This window comes from Athene noctua, chromosome Z (assembly GCF_965140245.1).
Source record: "Athene noctua chromosome Z, bAthNoc1.hap1.1, whole genome shotgun sequence".
In the NCBI taxonomy this organism is placed as follows: Eukaryota; Metazoa; Chordata; class Aves; order Strigiformes; family Strigidae; genus Athene; species Athene noctua.
Genome location: NC_134077.1, coordinates 27,504,417 through 27,531,325, shown reverse-complemented (window position 1 = coordinate 27,531,325; position 26,909 = coordinate 27,504,417). Strand labels below are relative to the sequence as shown.

At 38.4% G+C, this 26,909-nt stretch overlaps 2 protein-coding genes across 6 annotated transcripts in view; one reads left to right on the top strand and one right to left on the bottom strand.

The window, feature by feature from the left end:
• IQGAP2 (IQ motif containing GTPase activating protein 2) overlaps positions 1–26,909 on the top strand; it is a 132,515-nt gene that overhangs the window by 93,604 nt on the left and 12,002 nt on the right. For all 4 annotated transcript variants that reach the window (XM_074931423.1, XM_074931421.1, XM_074931420.1 and 1 more), the window contains 15 exons: positions 6,736–6,826; positions 12,048–12,209; positions 13,454–13,596; positions 14,577–14,747; positions 16,315–16,398; positions 17,105–17,176; positions 17,331–17,400; positions 17,747–17,955; positions 18,706–18,855; positions 19,650–19,813; positions 20,435–20,659; positions 21,263–21,403; positions 21,740–21,824; positions 23,451–23,683; positions 25,870–26,002. In XM_074931423.1, the coding sequence (XP_074787524.1) occupies positions 6,736–6,826; positions 12,048–12,209; positions 13,454–13,596; positions 14,577–14,747; positions 16,315–16,398; positions 17,105–17,176; positions 17,331–17,400; positions 17,747–17,955; positions 18,706–18,855; positions 19,650–19,813; positions 20,435–20,659; positions 21,263–21,403; positions 21,740–21,824; positions 23,451–23,683; positions 25,870–26,002 (2,133 nt within the window). The remainder of the gene's footprint in view (positions 1–6,735; positions 6,827–12,047; positions 12,210–13,453; positions 13,597–14,576; positions 14,748–16,314; positions 16,399–17,104; positions 17,177–17,330; positions 17,401–17,746; positions 17,956–18,705; positions 18,856–19,649; positions 19,814–20,434; positions 20,660–21,262; positions 21,404–21,739; positions 21,825–23,450; positions 23,684–25,869; positions 26,003–26,909) is intronic.
• On the bottom strand, positions 705–4,738 carry F2RL2 (coagulation factor II thrombin receptor like 2). 2 transcript variants are annotated; one of them, XM_074931424.1, is made up of 2 exons: positions 4,519–4,738; positions 705–2,863 (listed from the first exon to the last, which is right to left on the bottom strand). In XM_074931424.1, the coding sequence occupies exons 1-2, from the start codon at positions 4,574–4,576 to the stop codon at positions 1,776–1,778; spliced, it is 1,146 nt and encodes a 381-aa protein (XP_074787525.1). In that variant the 5' UTR covers positions 4,577–4,738; the 3' UTR covers positions 705–1,775. The 2 variants fall into 2 exon arrangements, with proteins under 2 accessions (XP_074787525.1, XP_074787527.1); XM_074931426.1 differs by having other exon boundaries at positions 705–2,857.

Below are 26,909 nucleotides of genomic sequence, written 5' to 3'. Positions count from 1 at the left end.
ACTTTCTCTGAGCCCTGTTTATAAGGCAGATCTGCCTTTAATTGTGTTTAGTATGATTTGAGAGTGAGCTGCAGCAAAAGGAAGTATTTGGTTTAGAAGGATCAGATAGGTCTTCTTGTGTACTTCCTGTGTTCCCAAGCATCTGGAAAAACATATGTGTCAAACCTACTTGCTTACTCTAACTAAACTGCTGTTACGTTCCTATAGCTGTGGTGGATTTGGGGAAGTAGAATCTGTACCCAAATCTCCCAGTACCCATTACAGGTCTTAATCTCAGATCACACCTACTTGTTCCTTGCTGAAAATTGAAAATGCAAACCTGGAATTTATTTATTCCTGTTATCTTAAACCACAGCTTTTAACAGTTCTCAAGGCCAGTTCAAACAAAGTGTATTCAGGTTCTAGTGAAGAGAACTCCTGTGTTTAGGGAGTGTATTATGGATAACTAAAAAGTTAAACAGATGTGCCAAACTCTGAAATGGTTCCTGTGTCATTTAATTTTTTGAATGATAGGCACACAGGTTTTACAGTTAGGTTCATGTTTTTTATATTTACAACAGTTTTATAAGTCTGGATTATTTTAAAGTTATCTTTAAATCTGTTCTTGTGCATGTTGAGGGAATGGCATGATTAAAACTAACTTAAATTAGGAACCAGAGAAAATTGAAGGGAGGGTACACTTACCAGGCTGAAAATTCCATGAAGACATTTTCCAGTGCAAATGATTTTATCTAAGTAAAGTTTTTTACAATACTATTATCAAACTGATGTACAACATTGTTTCTCGTCACTGTCTTGCATGCTGCAGTTACAAACAAAACCACCAAACACTGAGCTCATTTTGTAGGAACTTACACTCAGTATATATGTAGCTTTTGAGTTTCTGTAAATGTAAAAGCTGACCCTTTGCTTTATTAACATGGACAACCAGTCATAACTAGCTTCTGTATTTGTAACAGCATAGGTATTTCCTGTGAGGATGTGGAAACAGAATACTACAAAACAGCTTCTCTGTTTTATTTAACAAGCAAGAATAACACATGCCTGGATTCACACTGATAAGAGTTAGTTCCCAGCAGCCCTTGTGGGCTAGAGGAGTCCAGGCACTGACAAAGTGGAAGAACAAGTCCCCAGTGCAAAGCTGGTTAAGCAGCCTCATAGGAGATGCTGCCGTGGAAACGTCAGACTCTGTGTCTACAGCTGTAGATTTATTGCTCCTTGAACCTGTGGGGACTCTGGCTCTTTATTTCCAACATCCAGGACAGTATTTGCTCTTGGCTATGTGACAGGGAGCTTGACAGCTCCTGGGTATGTAGAAAGTGCTTTTATTTGTTCCCATTTCCACTGGGCCAAAAACTTGTTTTCACATCACTGTTCCTGCAGTGATTGTGAGCTAAGAGCTAATCTGAAGTGTTCGGAAATAATGAATGGGCTTAAAAGTTCTGTTTGGATATTGATTCTTCTGGTGTTCAGAGGCTGTGGTTTCTTCTCTGTAGCCATGAAAGTGATCTGCTCAGAAGGAAGTGGAGGTGTGGAGCCACTTCCCTGGGTCTAGGCACAGCAGATGTTGCAGTGTGCATGATAAAATTAAAGAGCTGGAGAGGTGTATTTCTGAAGATATTCTTTGTGTGGTGTGTGGAAGGAAGTAAGTTTTACTGAGACTGTGTTTTTAGCACTTCAAAATCTAAGTTTAATTGTTGCTCCTGAGGTTTGTTGCTTCCTGGGTTAATACTACACAAATCCATCATTAAAATAACGTAAATATAGAACTAAATTCAATTTTCCCTGGATATTTTAACCATTGTTAGATAGATATTGGATTGACTTCTAATTTTTGACATCAAAAAATAAAGGAAAGGATCAAGACAACTGTTCAAACTGCTAAGGCATAAAGCAATTAGATAAAAAGAATATAGCCTGTCTGTGTTATAATAGTAATAGTTGATGTGATGGATAATAAGGATAATATTGCTTGGCACAAAGCAAATAGCAAAGATGGTAAGGATCAAAAGGCTGACTTTAACATACCAGAACCACTCATGAGTCTTGAGTGTGTGTATAATTGAAACATAGCAGAAAACGATAGTTGCAAGAGGTATTAAAAACCCAAAGATAGCTAAAGAAACATAGTAGTAGAACTGGAAGGAAGATATTGTTTCACAGGCATTGTGCACATCATGACAGGTATAAATATCTAGTTGTTTCACGTAATAGCTTTGTTGCATTATACAAAGTGGGAGCATGTACAAGAACACAATGGTCCACACAGTAGCACAGACTGCGATGGCATAGGCACGTTTTGGCAGGCTCTTGTAGGTGAAGGGGTGAACAATGGCCATGTAGCGGCTGACACTGATGCACATGAGCAGCAGAATGGAGCAGTACATGTTGCCATAAAACACCGCAGTGGTAGTTCGACACATCATTTCCCCAAAAATCCAGTTGTTCCCGTTGATGTGGTACGCTATTTTGAAGGGCAACATGATGCAGAAGAGCAGATCTGAAACTGCCAAGTTTGTGTAGAGGATAGCAGTGCACACAGACCGGATCCTGAAGAGCAACATCCACAAAATGATGGCGTTAGATGGTACACCTAACAAAACAGCACTGAGATAGATGGTAGGTATTAGCTTGGTGCTCAGAGAACTGGTCAGGTACTCCAGTGTCGTGTTGTTCACCTCTGTTAAAGTAGAGTCATTTGACTTTTTTGAAGAGCATTTGTGTTCTCTAATATGGATAGTCGTTGTCTCTCCTTCTATAGCATAAGGTGGGATATAATCGTAGTCTCTTGCTGAAATTCCACGAAAAGTCTTGATAAGAGACACTGTTTTAATTGCAGATCTATTCAATGAAAATTCTGAAGCTTAAAAAAAAAAAGTTAAAATTGTTAGAAAGGGCAAACTACTGAATTAGCAATATAATTCACCTTCCGGTATGGAGAATAGTAAACATCTCCATGTGAAAAGCAACAAATGTTTAAAAGATTTGGCGGCATTCTCCTTTGCTCTGGGTGTTCATATCAAACATACTCAAGGACAATCTTTATTTGTTATCTCACATCCAACCTTAAAAATTAGCATGAATTTAATATTAAGATGACCTTTCTGCATTTTTCATGTTTTCAGTCATCTTTGGCAAAAAATATCAGACACTTCTGGAATGTTTGACCTGTATAGGGTTTTTCTCAGTAGTAGCAATGTTGGTAATTCAGCATATGAATAGCAGTCTTGGCCTAGTTCTGATCAGAACTTCCAAAGCAACCGTAGTATTATCCTTGTCACTTTGCAAAAGGTGTGAAAAGCACTGTCTTGCCTAATACAGGCTGAAAATTACAAATTATAAAATTGAAATAACTCTTTTTTCTTGCTTATGAAATTAATGTTGTTCTTCAGCTTCTGACTAAAGCAAACCAGATCTTTTCAGCTTCTCATATGTGAGAAAAGGCAGTTAGTCTTGAGAACTGAAAACAAATTCTTGGATGTGTAATAGATCAACTTATTGTTAAGTGAATAAAACTTCATGCAGCAGGCATATTTTCAGTGAGTAAATACTATCAGCATGTGGACAAAGCCAATGATGCCACTTTTATTAATGCTTGTTCCTCAGTCTTTAGCAGAGAACTTTTTAGAGATATTGACATTTCCAGGCAAAGCATAAATGTGTTCAAAATACTTTCTAAAACCATGTGATACAAAATACATTTTTCAGAATAAACAGCTGTGTAGCTAATTCTGTAATTTAAAATTTTTATTAGCTGTGTTTAATGCAAAAAGACAGTGTAAAGCTTAGAGCATGCATCTTGAAACTGGAAGTCAGAAGCAAAATGAAATTTGGATGGAAACCTCTGGGTTTTTCTTTTACCCTTCCATATTGGAATGAGATACGGAAAGCAGTTCTATCAGTGCTCACTGGTACATTTATGGCAGAATATTTGAAATTATAATTAGTAGATTGCGTCCCTTGTAGTAATTTTCTGGATGGTTAATACAGAGAATTAATTTTAGACAACTATTTACATGCATGTGCATATATATTGTGTATATATATAAAATAGCATTTTAAAATGAGCTTGGTTTGAAAATATCTTGAATTATAGTGAGGAAAAAAATGAGCTTATTGATCATTTCCTTTGGTTATTTTTGTCACAATGGTTATCTAAGCATTTCCTTCTAATAGCACAATCTGTGAAGTCATAATTCTGTTGAATATTTTAAAGCAGAAAGAACAAGACTCTACAGGTTTAGGATTACCATATCACTACAGAAATACTAGAGAAAGGGTGAATCTTCAGTAAGCACAGAAAGATCCCTTAAATAAAATTCCGTATAGAAAGTAATGGAGTGAGGTAAGGTGTCACTGAAATGGAAGAATAAAAATCCTCCTTAGGTGAGACTTCCTAGAATATAGTTTTCTGTAATAATGCATGTGCAACGTAATTAAACTGGAGAAGTGCCAACATTGTAAAAAAGCCCATGTGATTGACTAAAATATAAACTAGATACAGGAAGGAGGACTCACCTGTTGTGAAAATACTGAAGGTAAGAGAGATCAGTCCAGTGAAAACCAGTATCTTCATTGTAGTAAGCGAAATCCAGCTAGCCAAACAACGATGCTGTTCTAATTCATTTCAAGAGGTTTTTTGTGGGGGTTTTTTTCCCCCTTCATAAAGGACTAAAGAATGATTGATCTGTCCTCCAGAAGCATCCTGTAGGCATGAGGTTTATGGCAAGGAACTTGTTTGTTCTTTGTCTACTACAGCAAGAGGGTGTGACGTATCCAAGTATGCACACATGACTCAGTTTCAGCCTCTGCCCAACACAGAGATAAAATTGCTCTACAGCAGCAGTTTAACTCCTAATTCACCACGAGCCAGAAGCTGATGTGTTTGGTTCTACTGGAATTTGTACATACAGATATTTGGGGCAAAAAGGTTATTTCTGGAAAAATCAAAGTCTGTTTTTATAAATCCTGAAGGGTCTCCTCCACAGATCCAGATACAATGTTGCTGAACTCTGTACCCTTCTCAAGGAAGAAGCCAGGCTTGGAGAAGAGTGTGGTGATTTTGGTTTAGCAAATACAAAGGTGAAAGCAAGCCACATATACAAACATGCCTTAAGAAAACTGTGCTGTGCTTTGCCTCTTACCTCCCTTCCCACTGTTAGCTGTCTGTGCTCCTTCAATCCAGCTGTTGGCTTTGCTCAGACAGTTCCCACCCCTCCACAGCCTGCAATCCCTAAAACCTTTCCCCTGTTTTCATCTGCTGTTTTGTTGATTCATTCTTTTTCCTCTGCCTAGCCTTTTTATTTGGCATTCAAAAAAAAAAAAACCCAAAACAAACCCAAAAAAACAAAACAAACAAAAAACAAACAATGGCTTACTTCAGCAGACAATATTAACCAGTCTTGATCTGGCATCCAAGCAAGTGGCAAGGCTTGGCCTAAGCTGTTCTTGGCTCCAGAGCAGTATTTGTGTCTGTTCTTGTATTTAGTGTGTAAAAGCTGGATACCAGATAAGGAATTATTTTCAGTTTCTCATTCCTTTTCTCAAAACTGTCAGCTGTAGCTTGGGAATTTAATATACACTTTTTCAAACGTTAACCCTGACTTTCTTGTTAGAAAAACTTGTGCTGTGTGTCCACTGTCATACAATTGCCTGATGCTACTTAATTTTATTTAGATATTCTGCTACCTTGTTTGCATAGATGATGCAAACTGAAGAGTCTGTCTTTAGTGTCTTTTACTAGTTTTCTCTTTGTAATTTATGTGGATAACAGATTTATTGGATTTTTGGCCTGGAGCTGGGCACAAAACCAGGACTCTTCGTTGTGAAGCTGGTTCTTTGTCCACACTGCTTCAGCCTGAGAGAGTTTATGGGTTGGTTTTTTTCCTGAAATATTTGTGTGTGTATATACTTCTAGATCTTTATCAAATAAGTACATTCCAGTCTCTCTCATCATTAGTCTACTGTAGACCTGGCACTCCTATTTCCTCTTTAAGATTAATTTCTTCACCCACCTACTGGATCAGATTTTAAATGTCACGTTAGCTCCAAAACCCTATTTTGTCACCTGAAGTCTTGGTTTACCTGTGATCCTGGGCAGCCAGAGCAGGGTTGGTTAGTGGGAATGGTAAGCCCGCTTTCTTGACCTATTTGAATTTGGGTTTGATGTCATGCATTCAGCCTGTACAAAGAGTGAGACCTGCTGCTTAATTCCTGAAATATTCACCACCTGAACTAAGTTATAATTTCTAAACTTGAGGTGTCTTTGTCAGTTCTCACTGTTATTTTATAATGTAATTTGTACCAAGGTGCATATGCTGATTATTTCCAAACAAGGGTTTCTGAAAGAAAGCCAACTTCCTGCAGTTTTCTGCTTTATGCTCTTTATGATATGTCACGTTCCTGTCTGATAATGTGCGGTTTTATTTGACATTCAGATTACTTTGCTTGGAAATAAAAATGTTTCTAGCTTCACTTAAAATGTTTGTTGATCTTTAGCAGGATGGTGTTTTCTACACGTGAAAACTTCAGGAGCTTTCTAATTGAACAGGAACTTATTCAAGTCAGTAAATAGAATATGAACGTGGGGTTTTGCTGATTTTAAGCAGTCAAATTCTTTTTAGTGTCCAAGGGCTTCACAAGAAGAGCTTGTATATTGGAGCCCTATCAGAATGTTCAGACAAATTTTGTTATAATTCAGGTTTTTTTCAAGGCTTTTTTCTATCCTTTTTCCAGGAATCCCAAGATGAATCAGCACTTCTGTGGCTGGATGAAATACAAAAAGGAATCAGTGATGCCAATAACAATATAAAAGAAGTGACAATTTGTAAGCATTAACCTGTGTTTGTGTTGCTCTTGTTTTTCTTAGTTTTGAAAAACTGAAATTGGTTATTTATTTTTTCTACTTCAGGGAAGTGTGACAGTCCTTTAAAATACATCAAAAGAAACAAATACATTTTCTTTGTCATACTGAAATTAGGGTGATGTAGATCTTCAGGGGTGGTGGTATTTTTATCTAAAATGGTAATCCTTAAGGCTTGGCTAATAATTTAGTGGATTTGCTTATACAGATTGACATAACCAAGATTTCTAGTGTACCTTCACATAGCAGGTGAAACAGAAAGCTATGTGAATGGAAAGGGATATGCTGTTCAGGAGCTTACTTTTCTTATATAAGACTAAAATCTTGATGCATGTTGTAAGAGCAAATCCTTACAACTTTGCTTATTCTTATTTCATTATAATGCCCTTTATTAAGTGCTAATAAACAAAAACTAGGAACTTCATTTTATATTAACTTTAAAAGTAGTGTAAAAAGATAACTCAGTTTTTTTGGAGAAGCTCATGCTCTTCTAATCTGTAAAGAGGAGGAAATCTGTAGGAAAAATGCTGAGGCTTATCCTGCCACAGCATTGTGTACGGGATGCAGTCAATACCTTTTGTCAAAGTCTGGATTTAACATAACAATTTTAGAAAAATAGTCATAATGCATAATAAAGCTTGGCAAGTAATTGTAGAAGCAGCTGAAACTGGGTGTGTGAGGCACATTGGAAAGCATGGTGGTGTCCCTACCTCTTCTTGCTTGACAGAGCAGTCAAGGCTGTTAGCTTGGCATTGGGTATTGATTCATCTTCTGCTTGGCTTGGCTTAGGGTGAGTCAGTGTCACCTTCTTTTGCACCCTAAGAGCTTGTGAAACAACTGCTGAAGTCAGTGCATTCCTACAGTGCTGCATTCAGCTTTCGTTAGTGCAGTGCAGCAGCCTGTTTACTTATAGGCAGGCTGTGTCAATAACTAATGCTTGGAAAGTTGTAAGTGGAAGAAAACACACAGTTAGTGATTACAAAATCTTCTATCCCCGTTACAGAAACATTGCATTTAGTGTTACTGTTAATTTAGAATGGATTTACTTGATTAATACAGTCTTAATGTAAAAAGTCAGATACACTGAAGACACTTGAAGTATTTTTGTAGGTCATGCATCTGTAGTGTAAAGCACCTCACTTGTGTTTTCTGAGGCAGGGTCAGATGAACACATATTGTTCCAAACTTGTAGAGCTCTTGTACTCAGGAGTGCTGATTTCTTCTTCTGCGGACAAAAATGGCTTCCTATCAATGCCACCCAGAGGCATAAGGAAACATCCTGAGTGTAGAGAAGGGAATGAAATGCATATCTTATAAACAAATGGAAATATTTTCAAACTGCTCTTTAGATTTCATTCTCATTTGTGTCCACTGGTTTAAAAGCGTGAAGAATATATCTCATAAATGGCCTGCAGAAATTAGCACGTTATCTATATACCAATACCATATGAGCTTGCTGTTGTAGTAAGATCTTTTCATATATTCTGTGTTTGTAGTAAATGCACAGCTTTCCACAATCAAGTATGATCAGTAGAAGTGTTTTAACAAGTCGCTTGTGGAAATAACTACTAATCTCTTGTACTCTGCCCTCTGGGTTTAAAGGAAGCAGTGTCAGCACAGCACATTCTTCAGAAGAGCTCTAAGGTTTTGCAGCTTAAAACTGAGATTTAAAATTTCCCCATAGCACAGAACCTGATACTTCCTGTAACAAACATCCTGTCTCAGGAAATTAGCATGTTGTGCTCACGTAGTCTAAACTTGAAATTGAGCTTGATCACAACTTGGAAATGAGCTTTTATTTTGATCTATCTCACAGACGCTATTTTTGAAAGGCAAATAACTCCCCAAGTCCCACTCCAAAACTTTTGTAAGGCAGCCAAAGACTTATTTTTCAACCAGAAAAAAATGTATTTTTGGAATAGTAGTAATGGCGATAAAATAAGCAATAAAATAAGAGAACATACTGACAACTGTACTAAAATAGTCTTGATCTCTTCCAAACTACTTTTTATGCCTTATATAAATATTAAATACTACAGTATTAAAATTTTAAAATACTTTTGCAAACTGTCTTCCCTGTAAAGACAGTAAAGAACTCTGTAACTTGTATCTTTATTTAGGAAGACATGTTCAGTAAATGCAGGTGTGCTTCCTAATTCTTTGTGGTGTTTGCTGTGCAGTTTTCTTCACTTCTTGAATTAGTTCAACCATTTTACTCCTTATCTAAGTGGAGGACAAAACAAAATTGGCCAAATACCAGCTGTATAGCCTTCAGGAGTAGACACCAATACCAACCTTAGTCTTGCACAGGAATAGATCATCTGTCAAAGCCGAATCTGTCATAAGAGAGTCCATGATACAGGAAGAAGCAGTTCTTTTGCCATGTTAAAAGTTCAGGCTTATCACACCAGACATCTGCATCTTTGTGTATCATAGCTGTTTGAAGGGAAGATGGCTGTAGAAAAGAGCCTTTCAGAGTGTTGATCTGATACTGGCAACCCAACTGCTGCAGGAGCAGACTGGAGCCCATTGTTCTGTTGCATCTGGGAATGGCTAAGCTCTGTTTAGCTTATAATTTTACAGTGTTCACATGGCGCTTCTTTAGAGCAACAACTGCAGCATTAATTACTAGCACTTCAGTGGAAAGGAATAATATCTGTTGAATTGGGTTTTTTTCCCTACTAAACATTTTTCTTACATATTCATTCAGAAATAAAAGCATAATGGATGATGAGGAAAAAGCTAGGCAGCAGCAGACCTACAGAAACAGTGCTTAGCTAGGTTGTGTGCTCTTTTGTCTTTACAACAACAGCTTCTAGCACCCATAACTGTAGGATGAAAAGGAGCAAGAAAAGCATTTAAATACTGGTGACCAGAGTTGATGAGGCACATGGGACTGTGTATGACTATGGCTGAGCCACCTGGGCCAGCAGCAGTAAGCTGGTAATGTGTGGCTTTCCAGTTTTTCCAGCTTCCCTGCTGCTAAGGCCAGATGCCTGGGCATCATGATACTGCAGCTGTGGTACAAAGTCATCTCCAGTCTCACAGGGTGCATGTGCATGCTTGGCAGGGATCTTGTTTCAAAGCACAGAAAAATACCAGGATGCTATCTGGTAGAAATCCAGACGGTGGGGGTGTGGTGTTGTGTATTCACTTTGTTTTACTGCTGGCTGCCAATGAATCTGGATCTGTTACAAACTAGCCAAATCTACCCCTTCAACCTCAGTCAAACTTTCTCTTGCTGAAATGATTTCCTGCTAACTCAGTCTCATGCACTGCCTCTTGTATGTAGGCACCTTTTGGATCAGCTCTGGAAGCAGAGGGGGTAACTGCTACCCTGTAAGCAGGGTAGAAAATGTGACACCCATCTACAAGAGAGGCAGAAGGGAGGATCCAGGAAATTATAGACCTGTCAGTCTGACCTCTGTGCCAGGGAGGTCATGGAGCAGGTCATCTCGGGTGCCATTTAAAGTTATATAATGGACAACCAGACGCTCAGGCCCAGTCAGCATGGGTTTATGAAAGGCAGGTCCTGCCTGACAAACCTGATCTCCTTCTATGACAAAACGACAAATGACTGTTGGACGAGGGAAAAGCTGTGGTTATTGTCTATCTGGAATTTCAAAAGCCATTTGACACAGTTCTCCATAGAGTTCTCATAGAAATACTGGCTGCCCATGGCCTGGATGAGTGAACAGTCTGCTGGGTCAAGCACTGGATGGACGGTCCCAGAAAGTGGTGGTCAATGGAGCTAAATCCAGCTGGCAGCCGGTCACAAGTGGTGTTCCTCAGGGATTGGTGTTGGGACAATTTCTGTTCAACAACTTTATTGATGATCTTGATAAGGACACGGAGTGTATCATCAGTAAGTTTGCAGATCACACCAAGGTAAGCAGGAGTGTCGATCTGCATGAGGCTAGGGAGGGTCTACAGAGAGACTTGGATAGTTTAGACCAGTGGCCAACATCAACGGGATGAGCTTGAACAGGCCAAGTACCAGGTTCTGCACTTAGGACACAACGACCCCCTGCATGGCTACAGGTTCAGACTGAACATTATGAAAAAAATTTTCACAGAAAGAGTGGTCAGATGGTGGAAGAGGCTGCCCAGGGAGGTGGTGGAGTCACCATCCCTGGATGTGTTTAAGGGCCATTTAGATGAGATGCTGGAGGATATGGTGTAGGGGAGAACTAGGTTTGGGCTGATGGTTGGACTTGATGATCCCAAGGGTCTTTTCCAACCTGAATGATTCTGCGATCCAGAGCACTGAGTATGGAGAGGCATCTTTTTTGTATTGATCTGGATATACACAAGACAAGAAAAAGTGTTTGTTGCTGCAGTGTGAAGCACAGCTGTGGGATGCAAAGGTAGCCAGGTTCACTTCAGCCAGCACATAATGATTATGTCCAAGTCATATGTCTATTCACTTGTTCCTCTGTGCATGGAACTTGAATTCAGATGTGAAGGAATACCATTTAAGAAACAGAGCAGCAGTTTCTAAAGCAGGACATGCCTCTACTGTTTAAGGCATTTTTAAGTGCCTTTGGTGATGGTGGGATCTGCACAAGCAAAAGGTTCTTAGAAAATCCTGAATTGGAGTATGGGTAATGTTGTATAACCTCAAAGTTTGAACATTCTTCACAGCATCACCTCTCAATGCCCTGGAAGCAAAAGCTGCATCTCTGGCAAACTCAAGGGCATGAATTTGCTACATTAGCTTTAAACAAGCTCCCAGGGTTAAGGACAAGAAAGGGTCATTTCAGGATTCTGGCTAGGATGCTGTTATTGTTGCAAGACTTTGCTCCAAATTGATCAACAGATGATGGCCTGTCTGTTAGGGCAGGCTGCATGGGGTGTTCCTGCCATCCTCAATACCTGCTCTGGTGTGTCACTGGATGTGAGAGCAGCTATACTCACAGATTGCTCTCAGTTGTGTTGTGGCTGCATGGGCTGCCTGGGTGGACAGCATGTTTTCTATCTAACAAGCCTGCTGTTCTCTGAAATACTTGTCCTTATAAGCATGAAGAAGGCTGGCTGCAAATGGCTGAAGCACTGAATTGCTCTGTATGTTACACTGTCTGTGTATGCCAGCCTTAGAAGTCCATTATTAAAGGCACTGGAGCCTAGAGTTGTGGGTATATAGAGTATAAACCACTTAATTTTCTATGTCATTATTTCATCCTAGTGGCTGTTGGAACATCAATGATTAACAAGAGCTTGGAGAAAGGTGATTCGCAGCCAATCCTGACAATACTGCAGTCCAAGTTTGGATTACGAGTCATTCCTGAGTGTGCAGAAATCTACTTCAGGAACCTCTCTGAAGCCAAGAACCTGAAAATCAGAGAAGGTAAAAACTCCTGAATAGGACCATTCCATGTGTCTGTATCACTGAGGCCACTACAAAACTAACACAAAAGGCCTACCTAAAATCACTGTAAACTGAGGAAGACAGTTTCTCATTTTAAATCTTTTGAGAAAATATTATATTTGTCCAAGTACCTTTTACATGATGCTGAACTGTTGCACACATCATCCAGATCACAGTACATGCTGAGAAATTAGTCTAGCTATTTCCAAAGTCTAGCTAAGACTTTCTAGAGTCTCAAACTAGCCTCTTGAGTGAATTTGGAGCAGCATGTCTGTGTCTGTCAATAGACTAGTCCACTAGAAAACCATATTGCTCTGGTGTTTGTTTATTTGTTTGATTTTTTTTTTTTTTTTTTTTTTTCCTGCTGACAGTTGCAGGCAAGGGTTAGTCTGTACACTTAAGCTTTACGGGCTAATGTCAAAGGTCAAGACAGGCTCTGCCAGAGTCTCCATGGCCCATTAATGGTCCCTGTGCATTGGCAGAGTAGCAGGTATCAGCAAAAGCTGGAGCTAGAATCTGCCCATAGCATAGCAAGATAATGGGATGTTTTGTCACGTTAGAGCTGCAAGCTGGTCATAGCTAATGCAGCCAAGATTAGCTAAAAAAAAAAAAAAAAAAGGGTTCTCATCAATGTAATACACTTTCTTAGGGTAGATGGGCATGTTTCATAATGCAACATATTGAGAGGGCATTTTGCACAACTGACCTTATCAGTTTTACCCTGGGGCTTTTTGTCCATGAGGAAATGAGTCTTTTCCTGCCTGTCAGGATACAGCATTGTTTACCAAAGTACTAAACAAGACAATAGGGATATAGGAAATGTCCCATCCAAGCTACATGTCTTCTGTTTGACTGCTGGCCTTAATGACAAGAGCAATATTTTTTAATAAATTCAGTCTCAGTTCCGCTTATGTGAGTGATGATGGAAAATGTAGCACAAACATTTTCAGGAGCAAGAACAAAGTTGGCACACTGGGGTTTGGAGAAGCTGACAGTGGATCTGTACAAATCTCATAGCTGTTTCATTCTAAAAGAATGATCCTGATCCACCTAAATAGAATATTTTGAAAACATGCTTACTACAAACTGGCATGAAACATATTGTGACCTTACATGTAAAATGTCTTTGCAGCAAATGTAGACATGGGAAATGGGTAGGGAGAGCTGTAATTTATCAGTGTAACAGGGCACAGATGTGTACTAATAGTATGTATTTCTTTTAGATTCTAATGAAAGTCCATGGATAAAACTTGTAATGAAAAACAGGTATAACTACTATTACAATGTGGAAACTGAGGAGAGTGCCTGTGTTGCACCCGAAGGAGTTGTACCAAAAACTTCATGGTTAACTGGTGCAGAAATCCAGGTAGGTAGTTGAAACATTTGCTTTTATTGCAAATGCATCATAAACATTTGGGAAACAGACAGCAAGACATGGCAATATCAAAGGAAGAGGCTATGCTGGGTGAGACTGAAGATCACTTTAGCTCATTATCTGCTTCTGAGAATACCAGCAATTTAAACCTAAGCAAATAATAATAGCACAGCCTCCTGTCTGATGATTCAGGGACTTCCTAAAGGAAGTTACAGCATTCATTTTAATGGCCACCAACAGATGCTGATGTAGAAAAGTCTGATTGCTTTCATATCCATTTATACCTTTTGGACTTTGTACTGGTCTATGACAAGGAATTTCATTATGTATTTGGGGGCAGGTGAAAGCACTGTTTTATGTTTAAATCTATTCTAACAGCACTCTTGCAACTCCAAGGTCAATAGCATGAGTGTGATACTTAAACTCCCTTACTGTAGAGGTTTTATGTTAGCATGAAAAATAATTTGGAACAAAGTTGATCACACAAGCTTCTGTGCAATTTGGGTTTTTTTTATTCTGATGCAGCCCATCTAGATTACAGGTTTACTCAGCTGCACAAACAGCTCATCACAGTGTAGGTCCTGAAATTCTGATTGCAGCAGTATTTGAGTGTACTTCTCTATAGAGAGCTCCCTGATTCACTTAATATTTCTAGATGTCCGACTTCCATAAAAAAACTTGTATTAGGATCACTAAACTCTCCCAAGTTATAAAAAGACCTCTCTCTCAAAATAGCATACCCAGATGAATAACTGAGGTTTGAAAGGAGTTGTTACCCCTCATACAAAATTCAGTGGTAGAAAAGTAGCTCTTTCATCATACTGACTAAAATCTAGGGGTAAATCAGAGGGGCTTGGCTAGAATGAACATAAACTGTACAGACTATGGAGAGAACACAGACCAAATTCCAGGATGGTTTTGGCTTGAATTTTTTTGCTTTGAAATGACCTTTTTCCATGATCTCTTAACAGAGCATTGTTGGGCAAGTTACAGCAGATTACAATCGAGAGCAGCTGTGGCTTGCTAATGAAAATCTGATTGTTGAACTGCAAGCCCAAGCAAGGGGATTCTTAGTCAGAAAAAATTATCAGGAGAGAAAAGCATACCTTCAAAACCAAGAACCATCTGCCATCAAAATACAGGTATTGTTCTAGAACAAGAAAGTAACATGGCTTGGGCAACTTTCTGAATGTGACAAGTAATGTGGCTGATTACTAACACTGATAAAATTCTCAAATAATTCTTTCTCCTTGTTTTCGTTAGCAGCAGTTCAGACATCCAAATCTGCAAATATGTTTTGTCCTCATTGAAGTAGTTGTGCTTTTAAATAGCAAATATCCAGTTTTAAAACAATGGATCATAACCGCTTGCGGTCTAAGTTGCTTCAGTGGGAGAAGCTCAGATATACATAGCCCTGGCTGTATTCTGAGGTGTTCAGGTTTTGTATGGTACACCTAATTATGTACAGTACAAGATCAGAAGATATTTAGTGAGTATTGAAGCAAAATTCCTTGGCAAATCATGACTTGAGAATTACATTCCTTTCTAGACTATCCCCACTTGGAAGTGGTTTGCCTCTTCCATGAAGTCATAGCTGGGTAGGGAGTGGCAGACACCCTGGTGTTTTTGGGTTCTGGCAATATTTCTTGGATGTCTTCAGTTTACTTAACTCTGAAAAGAGCATTAAGGAAACTCTGAGGGTGTGAACACTGACAAATGTATGCACCTGGCTTTAAGTGGTGAAACAGCCACTTCCTGTTAGTAGCAACATATTCCGGTCTTGAAAAACAATTCATTAACACCCATCAATCAAATAAGAGAAAAATGAACAACTGATTATTTTAATCCATAGGAAGTTAATTTAACAATTCATGATGGTAAATACTTTTACTGCTAGCAGCTGTCATGGGGATTGGCTTTTCATTTTCTGGCACAGTGTCTGAGCCCAGTAGAGGACTGTACTGTTCTTTGAGGAATTCAGGGTCTGTGAACAGGTTCAAAAATATGCAGCAATGTAGGTAAAGGTGTTTTCTCAGGTCTTTTTTCTATGGATGTTAAAATAGAAATGACTTGTGAAAAGACAACAAGTAGAGGACAAAGCTGGGGTCACTGTCTGGATAGAGATGAAAGGGAAAATACGGTAAAGGGAGGTGAGAGTATCTGTGCTGTTCCTCTTGTTGAGCTCTTTGCCAAGAGTTTACCTTTGAGCTAGCAAAGGGAGAGACCAGTGAGGGAATTGAAAGGTTGCTATCAGTGGTACAAGATAACCCCGAGTGATTCTGAAAGAGCAGAGACTTGAGAAGGTGGCCAGCCCAAAAACAATGGGGGTTCAGCTAGGTAGGGGAGAGTTTCTCTGGATGTTAATTGGCAAGAGCTGGCAGAGTCTTCCCTGTGTGGGATGAAGCCAGTGACTGGGATGCTAAAGGATGTGAGTGTGCTGGTGATAAGAGTAAAGATGGCTTTAGAGAAGGGAAGGATATGGCATTGGACAACAAAGTGTTTGTTCTGAGATTGACCACAATTAACAGGAAATGTATCAGAGCACCTTAAAAAATACAGAGGCAAGCTTACTTACACCTGTCTTTTTACTGCAATGTCAATTTTTCTCTACAAGATAAACACTGTTAATTGTTTTAGTGTATGTATCTAGATTTTAATAAATAACAGTTTCTTATTAATAATAATGATTTTGTGCCTTTTATAAAATAGGCTTACTGGAAAGGATTCAAACAAAGGAAAAGCTATGTTGACAGATTAAAGGTGCTTCAAGGCAATGTTGCTGCAATTGTTAAGGTAAGATCCCACTGTGTTTTGGGGCCCGAGTATGCTTTATCCCTTGTCTTGGTCTTTCGCTGCATGGGAATTGGAGACAAGGTACACGAACTGGAGGAACTTGTACTCCAGAAATTTGCATGGTGTTGGAAAATTGTTTAATTGACAGCTTAAATTGCTTCTTGAAGGCCCTGTGTTTGGCTTCTATCAGGCTTTGCTGAACTTGAGTGGCTCATAATAGAGATTTCCTTATGTTTCCCTTTCCATAATACTAAATCAGAAGATATTTGAGCTGGCAGTGTGTTATCATTTCATTAAAAGCTATCAAATCTATCTGTCTGAAAAGTGTTCACTTTTTTGAGATGCTAATGGAATACTATGTAATGAACAAGTTGTAGATCACAGATGGGATATTGATCTTCTCTCTCTGAAGGAGATTGGTTTAGAACTGAGAGCTGAGACTTGAAGATAGAAATTGCTTCCAAAGATAATACTACACGTGGGTAATAGGACCTTGAACTCAACTTGCTATTTCAGTAGAAGCCCATTAATCTGGTCACTGGGCTGTAAGAGCCCAGTAGTACAGTCATCTACAGCCCCGAGCATGAAACAGTATGCCTGCAGAAGAGGACTGTCAGAAACAAGATTAACACACACGCAAAAAAAAAAAAAAAAAAAGTTTGCGCAGTGTCTGTTAAGTTTCCAGTTAATTTTATTTAATTTTCAGATTCAGTCATGGGTAAAAATGTGGCTAGCAAGAAGAGCTTACAAGAAACGACTGCAATACTTTAAGGATCACGTAAGTCCCTTTTCTCCATTCCAAACATGAAGCATGAAAATAGGGTAATATGACTGCATGGGCAGTTTGGGGAATCTCAGGATAAAGGGTGCAGGTTCTGCAGTGTGTTTCTGAGCAGAAATGTGTCATAACTAGATTCTTTTGCCTAATCCAGAATGATGAAATTGTGAAGATACAAGCATTTCTCAGAGCAAACAAAGCCAGGGAGGACTACAGAACACTAGGTAAGTGGTAACAGCTGAATGTTGTATATTTAGGGTGAAACACGTTACTGTGTTCAGCTTTTTGTTAGTTTGCTTGTTTGTTTAAACATTCACATGAGATTTCTCAGTCTCAGATTCCCCTTCAAAAGCCAGGTCAAGTGTTTGTAAACCTACTGTTTTACGGCTGAAACTATTTTGGATAGTTGTACTTACACAGTATAAAAAAAAATATATATATATATTGCTCTAACAGGCATAAAGTTCTCTCTACAGTTCCAAAATTTTCTGCTCAGTGATCAGTTTTCTGAGGGTTTTAGGGGTGTTCAGTATTATGTCAACTAACAAGTCTATTTACTTCAAACTATAGTTGGTGCTGAAAATCCACCTTTGACTGTCCTCCGCAAATTTGTCTACCTCTTGGACCAAAGTGACTTAGACTTTCAAGAAGAACTGGAAGTAACAAGGTTAAGGGAAGAAGTCGTTACAAAAATTCGATCCAATCAACAGCTGGAGAAGGACTTGAACTTAATGGATATAAAGATTGGACTGCTGGTGAAAAACAGAATCACTCTTCAGGTCAGCAGGCTCTGTTCAGACTCTCTTTGTAGCATGCACTAAGCACTTCCACGTGTTGAAGGAGCTCAGGATTACACAATCACAGCATGGTTGAGGCTGGAAGGGACCTCTGGAGGTCATTTGGTCCAACCCTCTGCTCAAGCAGGGCCACCCAGAGCAGGTTGCCCAGGAACATGCACAGACAGCCTTTGAATATCTCCAAGGGTGGAGACTCCACAATGTTTCTGAACAACCCGTGCCAGTGCCTGGTCATCCTCAGTTAGTTAAAATATTTCTGGTAAATTAAGCATTTTTTTTTTTGCATGGCTTAAGTAATATTGTCGAAATACCTTGTGGCAGAGATTGTTCTGTTGCCCTGAGCCATATGTCAGTTTGCTACTAAATGTCATTCTTTATTTTGCTACTTTTGGACAATGGTAATTGCTTGGCAGATTTTAAGCATCTTTTCCATGGTAGAATGGAGTAGACTTCTGATCATATTTGAGACCTTGCTCATTGTAAACTAAATGATGAATGAGTCTGTACATGAGAACAGGTTTCCCACATAGTCATTATTGTCAAGCCATACTGGTGACAAGATAAAGATGTCCAAAAGACTGGTTAGTAAATAGAGCAGCAAAATATATAACATTGCTCAAAAAGGCCCTTGGAGGAATATTGCACTTAACATGGCTGGGAAAATGTTATTTTTTCCAATTTAATTTTTTTTTGGTGAATATATAATATAGACTTTTGATCATCTGTCTGCAGGATGTGGTACTGCACAATAAGAAACTTAACAAAAAGAGCAAAAGTCAGCTGGAAGAGATGGTTATGGTTGACAAACAGGGTATCAAAGGTTTGAGTAAAGAGAGAAGAAAAAAACTGGAGGCTTATCAGCATTTATTCTACCTTTTGCAGGTAAATCTTAGTGTAAAAATTAACATGGCAGCAAATTGCTCAATAAAAACTAGAATACACTGTTTGTTCTGTTTTAGTGGTTGTAGTAGTGCTTCTGAAAAGATTTCCAAAGTAGTATGCAGATTGCAACAAATACTATGATCGACTTCCAATATTTCCTGCGATTGAGAAAATCATTGCTGTCTTTAAACTGTGCAAGAAATATCTCTTTTTTTATCTTGAGAATAACTTCAGTCCATACTGAAGCCAAATAGAAATGTTTTCTTCCATGTATCTTTTAGTCCATGTAAATTACTGTCATTATTACCGTGCATTATATGTGGTGGAAAGGAAATTGTCTGCTATGCAGCTGACAGCATATAATGCATCTGTTCTTGTGCTCTTTTTATCTCATCTCATTGAAGTTTTTCTGGAAGAATTTTAGCTCTTTCCAGGACTAACACCCTCCAATACTTAAGTGGACATGTAGTTATATAATGTCATCTTGTTAGATAGCCATTGTAATTTGTTAAATTGTCATTGTCATCAGATACATAGACCTGATGCACAGAGGTACTGTTTGGAGACTACAGATAAAATCCTTACTGTTGCTGCTCACAGATATCTAATTGTGCAGCATCCAGTATTTCTTATGAATTAGGATTTGGAAAAAAAGTAAAACCATGGTGGAAAAGTGACATATACAGGATTCAACATAAATGCTTTTGGTGTTAACAGAAATGTAGAGAGCTGTCCCCCAGGTGGGTGTAGTTTGTCCGTGACAATAGTATTCAATTCATTTGTTTGTTTCATAGACTAATCCCACATATCTGGCGAAGCTGATTTTCCAAATGCCACAAAACAAATCAACCAAGTTTATGGATACAGTCATCTTCACTCTATACAACTATGCCTCCAATCAACGAGAAGAGTATCTGCTTCTCAAACTCTTCAAAACGGCCTTAGAAGAGGAGATACAGTATGTGCACTCACAAGAAAACTTTAGCTAATTTGTGTTACAGATAGTTCAATGAATACTTCATACCTAAAAGATCTTGATGGTTAATCTTTAAACTGCTGTAAAATTGCATACATATTTTTGTAACTAGAGAAATTATTTTCAGGGTAACTTATTCATTAGCTCAATCTACTTCCAATTCAAGAAAAAAAAAAAGTTATGGTGGTCAATATTTTTGTATGAAAAAATAGCTTGAAAAATAGTAGACACTAGGGTTTATTGCTTTTGTGTTTGTGTATTTACGGATGGAGAGTCTTTTCTTTCTCTATGTAAATGTATGTGCTGTAAGTGGAAAATGGTGGCTCATCCTGAAACAATAAAACCTTATGCCTGAACAGGTAATATGGCCCGAATCAGGAATATATATTAGCTACCACTGACTATGCTATGTTCAAGGGACATTATTATAACACATAATGCATAAGTAGTTTCTATAATATTGTTTTATATGAAAGCCTAAGAAATAAACTGTATAAACAAGTTTCAATGTAGAAATAAGATAATTTAAGAAGTGTGGGTTTTGAAAACATGGATAACTGCATACATAAATCAGATCTGAGAACTCTTCTGTTCTTGCTACAGCTCTAAAGTAGACCAGATACAGGATATTGTTACTGGAAACCCCACTGTCATTAAGATGGTTGTCAGCTTCAATCGAAGTGCTCGTGGACAGAACACTCTACGCCAGCTCCTGGCCCCAGTGGTGAAGGAGATCATGGAGGATAAGTCCCTCATAATCAACACTAGTCCTGTTGATGTGTACAAATCATGGGTAAACCAGCTAGAAATGCAGACGGGTGAGGCCAGGTGAGTGAGGAAGCTGAATGTACTGTACCATTTAAATACTTGAGGGATCCCTCACTTCTGCTTGCCCTTTCCTTCTCTGACAAATTGCACTTGTACCCATGCATCCCTTCCCCATCTTCCTGCAGCAAAGTGGGAGTTTTTGGGGGGAGGTACTTGAAAAACAGGTACTTTGACCTGCTCTGAACAATAAAAGGATCACTTTCCTGGTCATGAACTTCACAAGTCAATTACTTGATCTTTACAGGTGTAGTAGACTGTCATGGAAAAATTTACAGCCTTTTTCCATACAGGTTTTATAACAGCATGTTAGCAGTGTCCTAGGCTCTTCAGGAACTATGCTGGGACTGGGATGTGGAGATACATGCCTTAAATTAGGATTCCCCTTTTGTAATTAAGGGAAGGTACATGATAGCATGTGCACCCCCACGTAAATAAACTGCCCTCTTTCGAAAGTTAATGCATCTGAGACTTTCATTACATAGCCAACTTCAGCTGTATTTGTCTGAATCTTTTTGCTGTTCACTGATGTCCCTTACAAAGAGAAAGAAATAAGTATTTTATTCTCAACTACATTTAGCCTCATTTAATATGTTTGCTTTGCAGCAAATTGCCATATGATGTAACCACAGAACAAGCATTAACACACACAGAAGTGGTCAGTAAACTGGAATCATCAATTCAGAGTTTGAGAGCAGTAACTGACAAAGTTCTCGTGTCCATATTCTCTTCTCTCAATATGATGCCGTAAGTGCTGCGTTAAGACTCTCGTGCACAGTGAAGCTTCTTTTGAAACTCAGTGAGGGAGATCCTTTCAAATTACATGGCTTGTGACACATGCCTCTCTAATTACTTCCCCAGTAGAGAGAGTGGTTTCTCCACTTCTATTCAGTTTTAGCAGTCACCTGAAGATCTCTCTGTACTTGAAACTTTCGTTGTACTTGAAACTATTGTTGTCTTGTTTTCTATTTTAAGTGGTATGGGGAAAAGCCAATAACCTGGATGACTAGAATGATTTTTTTTTTTTTCATGTTTTGTCTAAGTCTTTCCAATGTTTTTCCTTTTCATCTGTTCTATGCGTAGTTATGGAATGAGATACATAGCCAAAGTTCTGAAGAGCTCACTCCATGAGAAATTTCCAGATGCAACAGAAGATGAACTACTAAAGGTAGGCTTCTGAGGGCACACTGACAGCAGCTTATTCTTTTAATGCCAAAGGGGTTTTTTATTGACACTAAGCATTCTAAGGAACTGAGAACACCAGCATTGACCAAAGGAATTTAGCACTTCATGGTTTGCAAAAAGGTGGTGGAAGGGGACGAGAACGGAACTCTGTTGCCACAACCTGGGTGCTCAGCAATTCTTCTGGAAGATAGTGCTCAACCTGGTTTGGATAGTAACTGTTCTTAGGAGGTTGGAGTTTATCTGAATCATTTTGGTTTTAGGTTTTGTACTACAGTCCTTGCTACCAGCAAATTCTTTCACAGAGAACATCATGGTCTTCATTTCCACCATGAACACATCCCCCCACCAAAGTTGTTAATATATTTTAAAATAATGTAATTTTTTTTTTAATTGCATTGATATTGTAATTTAAATACAATAAGGAAGTGTTCTAAAGAATTGCAAGTAGATCTTTACACTACACTTAAGATGCTTATAAAAGTTGTAGGAATGACATTTGTACAAACTGAAGAGTAAAATGTGAGTGATAAGTATGGTACCAGCACACTGGCCATCACTAGTCTGCCACAGCCATGGTACGTCTTCAGGGGAATTAGGAGAATTGCTCCATGAACCTTTCAGCTGAGACTGACAGCTCTCTCAAGTTAGAAATATTTGTACTTCAATAAAGATGTTTTCATTAGTGTTTAATGAAAAGGTTCTAAAATTACAAGGTATTTATTTCCCTATTATTTTTCAAAAAGATACTGTTCAGGTTTTTTTAGAAAAGAAAATACATATATATATATATATTTATATTTGCAGGTACCTAGAGGACTTCAAACTCCTCAGCTGAAAAATTAATTCTGATTGTGTGTGTTTTAAGAACACATTAAAAATCCTTGCAAGTAGCATTTATGGGGTACTTTTGTACACTACTCTGGCAATACAGATTAAGGCATTGCTCAACTTACTAAAAAAAAAAAAAAAGTAGAAAATGCAGCATAAGGCATGCAACTGAAAGCCTTTAAATGAGTAAACTGGAAGTTCTGCAGGTGACTGTACATAAGCTGAGGCAAAATGCAGAAAGAAAAGTCCTGCCTTTCTGAGATCAGGAATGATTTGAAATCACCATCTGCACAATACAAGATACTGTACCATCGTTACAGAGAATTGCGGTTCAGAAAATCTGTTCTCTAGCCTTCTAGGACTGCATGCAGTCCTCACGAGAAACAGTGGTTCCCTTGTCAATGAATGCATCAAATGCTGACAGGTAACTGTAGCACTTGAGAGAACAAGCCTCTGAAGCTGAAACTTGCAAAATCTAGTAGAAAGAGTTGTATCTGTCTTTGTGTTCAACTCAGTGTCTTGCACTAGGTGATCTAAAGCCAGCAACAAATTAAAAAGTGGTTGTAGAAGTCCATAACTGACATTCACAGAGGTGTTCTAAGAGGCACAGCTTATAAAAGACCACTAGCTCTTTCAGTTAGCCACACAGGTGACACGTATGTCTTAGGGATAGTTCTAGCACCAGTTCCTATGCCTAATTCAGAAGTAGAAAAGATTGATCATGTTTTGTAAAATGTAATTGCTGTAATCAAAGGGAAGATCTTTTAATTTTTACTTTTAGATTGTTGGCAACCTCCTGTACTATCGCTACATGAACCCTGCCATTGTTGCTCCTGATGGTTTTGATATAATTGATATGACAGCTGGGGGACAGATACACCCTGACCAGAGGAGGAACTTAGGCTGTGTGGCAAAAGTCCTTCAGCATGCTGCTTCTAACAAACTCTTTGAAGGAGAGAGCGAACATCTATCATCTATGAACGCTTACCTCTCACTGACATACCAGAAGTTCAGGTATGCAAAGCACTTGCAAATACCTGCACAGTAAGAGCTCTCCTCTAGGGTGAGTAAGGCAGGTGGACTAGTCTCCCTGCTCAGAGTTAAAAATGTTGAGTGATCTGCCGTAGAGAAATTCTCACTGCTGAAGAAGTTGAAGCAGGAATAACAGGTTGTATTTCTGCTTGAGCATTACTCAGAACTGATCAACTCTGCTGCCTTGATTGTAGTACTGCAAACACAGTTTGTGAGAGCAATGTGGGGTAATTCATTATCCAGCAGAAATAATGTGTTCTTTGGGTCAGGAGGACAGCTGAATGTTTTGTCTAAGGAAAAAAACTTACTGGTCAGGGAGAAGATTGCAGGTTTTGTTTTTATTCTTTCATCTTAGCTGAGAGACTCCAAGCAGATTTTACTCTTTCATCTTCCACAGTCCCAGGAAATTGCATGTTTTGCTACACTCTGGGACGCAAGTTCTTTGGGATTATTGCTCATCTTTTGGAGTGATTGCTGTTATCATCTTGAACTGTTGCTGTCTTGTGCTAAACTCACTTTCAGATCTTCTACCTTTAGTGTTTACCCTTTAGGGAAGCAAATGCACTGTTCATATATTTCCTTGAGAGTTCAGCCATGAACACAAAGATACTTATCATTCTGTTTATATCATGCCCTTCAATACTTAAATAAACATGAAGAAACAATAGGGTACAAAGTGTTATAGCAAAAATAACAAACATTAATGAAAGAGAGAGCCTACTTTAGATGGCCTTTCAATCACCACAAAAGGTAGAATCTCTCTACTAGTTAAACTAACATTATGCAAAACTGAGTCTCTGAGTGACTGCACTCTGTATTTTAACTAAACCCTTCTTAGACACCAATGGCAGCTGCTCTCAGCTGCCTATTCCCCTTGTACTCACCCATAGCTACCAGCTATGTTAAAAGCTACCAGCCCTGCCTAGATCTTTTACCATGCATTTATGAACTTGTGTAGACATTTGTCCGAATCCTTTGTAAACCTTTGAGATAATCACTCTCCACAACCTCCTCCTTTAGCAATATTCAGAAGTTTGCTACCTGTCAGTTAAAACAGTGCTTCCTTTCATTTATTTGAAATCAATATTTTCCTGCTAATTTCATTGCATACCCAATTATTGTGGGATTTGATAAATAATTCTGCATTGTATATAATATATAATATATAATATATAATAATTTCTGAAATTATATATTATATATAATAAATATATAATTCTGAAATCTGAAATTATCTCATGCAACACCACTGTGATTTTGTACCACTTGATCATATCCCTCAGCTTTTCCTCTCCAAACTGAGGAATCCTAGCCTCTTTTTCCCCTAATACCAACTTTAAAGGTCCACTGATCCTGAAACTTGCATCTCCTCAACAGTGCAGGGCTGAGCCAGTAAAGGCAGGACAGCTCCTACAGCATCCCTGTAGGCCTCATCTAAAACCCTGTTTCTCCCAGCTGCTCCATTTCAGGTCCTCCCACTTTGGAAAACAAAGTGGTCCTCTGACAGGAGGACCTTGCTGTTTCTTGGTTGTCTGTACACATCTCTGTCAGCAGCTTGGAGAAACACCGCTGTCGTCTTGGGAAGCAGGTGTCAGCTCTTCATGTACTCATGTCAAAGTAATGCTTCAGCCATACATTCCATTTTTTCCTCTCATGACTCTCATATTTATATACAATACCACATTTTCTGCCATTTCGAGCAGCTCAGTTTCTGAGTAACAGTGATCTAAACATTTGTAGGCCAAGTGGTAATTTTGTGCAGCTATTTCAAGCAACTTATCAGCACACTTCATACTACAAAGTGCCTTCATAAAATCAGGGGGTCTTTCTGTGAATATCCTTCTGTAACTTCTAAAGCATTAAATACAGATTCCTGTAAGCGTTTAAAATTTACCAAGCTTTATCACTCCTTGTTAAAAAAGGAGAAAAAAAAATTATCTTTAAAACAATCTTTCACCAGGTGACCAGGAAGATAGAATGCTTTGTTATCTGTCTTGATGTGTAAATGCTTTGCCTCCAAAGCTTTCCTTCAAACACTAAGTGTCGATTGCAGATTATAAGATAAATATAATGTATGTCAAAGACTTGATTGTGGGAGTATTTTACACAGGCTGAGTAAAGTGAGTTTATAGGGAATAATTACTGAAGTATTTCTCACTTTCTCTCAGGAATTTTTTTCAAGCTGCATGTGATGTTCCTGAACCCGAGGAGAAATTCAATATCGATGAATATTCTGACATGGTGACCCTTAGTAAGCCTGTCATATATATCTCAATTGAAGAAATTATCAATACCCATTCAGTAAGTCAACAGACTAAAGTGTAAAGATAAGGAAATACTTGTAACAACCAGTTTCTGGGGAAGGCTTTGTTTTGAAATAATTTATTCAGTTCATCTTTGAAATGGTCTGGAATTGAGTATTTTTCCTAGAAGATTGCTTTGATATAAAAGTATCTTCTTGAATAAAAATTAGAATATAACAGTTTCTAATGGGAACAAGGAACATTTTTACTTTTTTCCTAATCTAGTGTGATGTTTCTAACTTATTTATTCTTTCAAATAATTTCCTGTCTTGGAAAGTGGCACCAATTTGAAGAAGCTCCTTTGACTCTGAGAATAGAGGAAAATTTAGTGTATTTCACAACTCTAGCATTCTGTCATATGTTTTGTTGGAAGCAGATGCAAATGTCTGACTTAGGACTGAAGCTGTGGCATCCTGTCAGTTCTTTGTCATGCATAAAGAACAGAGAAACTGTACCTTGCAGTATGACTCATTGGGGTGTAAATTCAGCATCTACCACATGGTCCTCCTAAAGCTGGGATATTACTATCTGTTTTGTGGCTTGCAAACTGTCTGCTGTTGTGCCTCCACCCCGTTTCCACCCCCCACCCCCCAAAAGATTCCCTCATATTGTCATATACACTATAGAAATGATAGAGTACCCAGCTCTCAGTAGATTTATTCAAATGAAAACTAACAGCCTAATCTGCTAAAAACATATTTGCTGGATTGTCTTTGTGCCTTTTCTTTATTTTTTTTAAGGCGTAGACCTATGTCTGCACGTTTATGATCCAGTGGTTACATATAAACTCTAGTCTTGGTTAAACTTTCCTTTTAGTGGGTCTGTTGCATGTCTAAGATGTTATTTGAACCTAATGTGATAAACTATTATTATGCAATTTTTATATTAGCTGATAAAATACTCTG

Coding starts and splice junctions, on each gene's coding strand:
- F2RL2 (XM_074931424.1), bottom strand. CDS start 4,576: ATGAAGATACTGGTTTTCACTGGACTGATCTCTCTTACCTTCAGTATT. Junction 2,864..4,518: donor CTTCAGTATTTTCACAACAG/GTGAGTCCTCCT, acceptor TTTTTTTTTAAG/CTTCAGAATTTTCATTGAAT.